The following is a 2,500-nucleotide window of genomic DNA, read 5'->3' as shown; positions in this document are numbered from 1 at the left end:
AGAAATCGGGGGCGGACGGCGGTCAGAAGGGTGCCTCGCTCGTCAAGTCTGTGGCTAACATCCTAGGTACTTTGTTTATTGGTTTATTGATTTATTGCAGGGATTTCAGATTATTTAGATATGAGCTATGTAGAAATACAAAACAAGCAAAACATTATTACCAAGACATTCAATAACAACTAGCATATTCCCTGACCTTATGGTGGTTCTTGCTTGACCCTCACAGGAGTGAAGGACGTCTCAAAGGCTCCGATGGACGTGACCCTCGCTGACCTTGGTCTCGATTCCCTCATGAGCGTGGAGGTCAAGCAGACTCTCGAGCGGGAGGCTGACATCGTCCTCTCCGCTGCACAGGTCCGAGAGCTGACACTGCGCATCCTGCAGGATATGGATGCCCAGGGCGGGGCCAAGGCCCAGAACGCCTCCGAAGGTGAGGGGCGTTTCGGTTTCGAGGCGGGAGGAGATGGATGGGATGTGGTCTTATTGAATTAATCACACGTATTGCTTGACATCTTTAAATCACGTGTCATTATTTCATTCATATCTCTTTCCGGAGCAGGATCGCAGAGCACGAGTGACTCGTCCAAGACCCCTACATCAGAGCAACCTCAAGTGGCCCCACAGCCATGGCTTTCTCTCCCGCTCATTCCCGATGCACGTGTGACTGTCCTTAAGGAGACGGGAACTCATGCGCCGCTATTCCTGGCGGCGCCCATCCAGGGCAGCGCCCTCCCGCTCGTCGAGATGGCCCAGGACCTGGACCGCCCCGTCTACGGCCTCCAATATCCGTCCGATCTGCCCCACACTTCCATCTCCGAGATGGCCGCGGCGCTGGTTAAGGTGGGTTAGGAACTGACTGCTTATCGGATTTTCCCTTTTGTGATATTTTCTGGAACTCTTTTAGGTAAATTATACACTTTTGCGTCCATACATCTGGGAATAAAATTTGCCTTCGTACTCTCCACAGGAGCTGCAGGAGAGACATCCCTCCGGCGACTTCGCCATCGGCGGCTACTCCTTCGGCACGGGCGTGGCCCTAGAGATGGTGCGGCAGTTGGAGGCCGCAGGGCGCGCGCCGACATCGATCGTCCTCCTCGACGGTTCGCAGTCTTACGTCTCGGGCATCATCGACACCTACAAGTCGCGCATCGTCTCGGGCTCGGCCAAGGAGGAGTTCAGTCCGCAGGAGCAGGTGGAGATGCTACTCGTGTTTGCCATGCAATTCATTTCGGCCGAGTCGTCCATCCTGAAGAAGGCGCTGCTAGGGCTCAGGTCGTGGGAGGAGCGGGTCAACCATGTGGCCGAACTAGTCACCGATAGTCGCGCTCGCCTGGGCAACAGCACAGACCCCGACGACCACAACAAGGTAATGAGGACTGCCATCCATACTAATGACAAATAAGATCCTCAAAAAATTATGTCTGGAAACATGATCAACAAGTATCAGTGCTTAAGCATTACCAGACCTTCTCTCGCGAATCCCCACAGGCTGTGCAAGCGGCAGAGTTGCTGTACAAGCGGCTGGTGGCGGGCGAGAGGCACTCGGCGGCGGGAGGACTCCGGCCGCCCGCGCTCCTCATCCGGGCGAAGGACAACCCCAACGCCGCGCAGCTCGGACATGACTACGGACTCTCCAAGGTGTGTCTTTGGATTTTGCCTTTTCAGGGATTGCTTATGATTCTGAATTTTATGGGGTATTTATTGTTTTGCTTTTATTACTTCTGTTTGCCAAAGTAACAAAATTTAAGTTAATATCGGAATAAAATTCAAAATTCAAAATTACAGTTACTTAAATCTAGTGTAATAATTCAACCTTTTATGATCTCTACAGCTGGTGTGTTTCAAAATCCAAAACTACAATGTATTATGCAGTTGAAATAGCTTAACCACACGTTTCCTTTCGTCCACAGGTGTTGACAGGTCCACTGAAGATCGAAGAGGTGTCTGGCACTCACGAGAGCTTCCTCACAGGCACCAACGGACGCCAGGTCTCCACCCTCATTCACTCGTTCCTTCAGGAGAGCCAACACAGCAAGCAGTAGACCAAGAAGGAACTTAAGAAGATTCGGAAGGAGCTGACCCATGGCCATGAAGAATAATCTTTAACTTTCAAGGGATTCACGGTTTTCTGCCGCGTGTGCTGCCGATAGGGAGAACCTAGTGGAGTTCCATGATAAATTAGTGTTTTTATTATGCAGTTGCACAATATTGCACACAAAAATCTGTGATATTATTTTTAGTATCACTTTTCGTTGTCGGTAGAATGTCCGGCAAAGGTTTTTTCTTTTTTTTTACTGTAAGGTAAATGACACGACATGGCACATACTTTGTGGCACTATTTTTGTAAAATATTTATTCTCTTGAATGTAGTTTCATACGGAAAGTTAACATATATTAATTTTGTAATTCAGATGAGTGCACATATAGCCTAGTGCATAAAACTATGCATATCTAAGACCAAAATCAATAATTTGCTCTCTGCTAGTTTTCAATTAAGTTA

At 48.9% G+C, this 2,500-nt stretch overlaps 1 protein-coding gene across 1 annotated transcript in view; it reads left to right on the top strand.

The window, feature by feature from the left end:
- The window catches only part of LOC125033471 (fatty acid synthase-like), a 21,242-nt gene that overhangs the window by 17,301 nt on the left and 1,441 nt on the right, over nucleotides 1–2,500 (top strand). Inside the window, exons 33-38 of the mRNA XM_047624998.1 lie at nucleotides 1–66; nucleotides 227–430; nucleotides 560–840; nucleotides 968–1,366; nucleotides 1,489–1,638; nucleotides 1,911–2,500. The exon at nucleotides 1–66 is cut by the window's left edge and continues 103 nt beyond it; the exon at nucleotides 1,911–2,500 is cut by the window's right edge and continues 1,441 nt beyond it. Coding sequence (XP_047480954.1) covers nucleotides 1–66; nucleotides 227–430; nucleotides 560–840; nucleotides 968–1,366; nucleotides 1,489–1,638; nucleotides 1,911–2,042 — 1,232 coding nt within the window. The 3' untranslated portion in view covers nucleotides 2,043–2,500. The remainder of the gene's footprint in view (nucleotides 67–226; nucleotides 431–559; nucleotides 841–967; nucleotides 1,367–1,488; nucleotides 1,639–1,910) is intronic.

The sequence above is a fragment of the Penaeus chinensis genome, chromosome 16 (genome assembly GCF_019202785.1).
Source record: "Penaeus chinensis breed Huanghai No. 1 chromosome 16, ASM1920278v2, whole genome shotgun sequence".
NCBI lineage: Eukaryota > Metazoa > Arthropoda > Malacostraca > Decapoda > Penaeidae > Penaeus > Penaeus chinensis.
The sequence above is the reverse complement of the archived record's forward strand: the minus strand, read 5'-3'. Positions and strand labels throughout refer to the sequence as shown.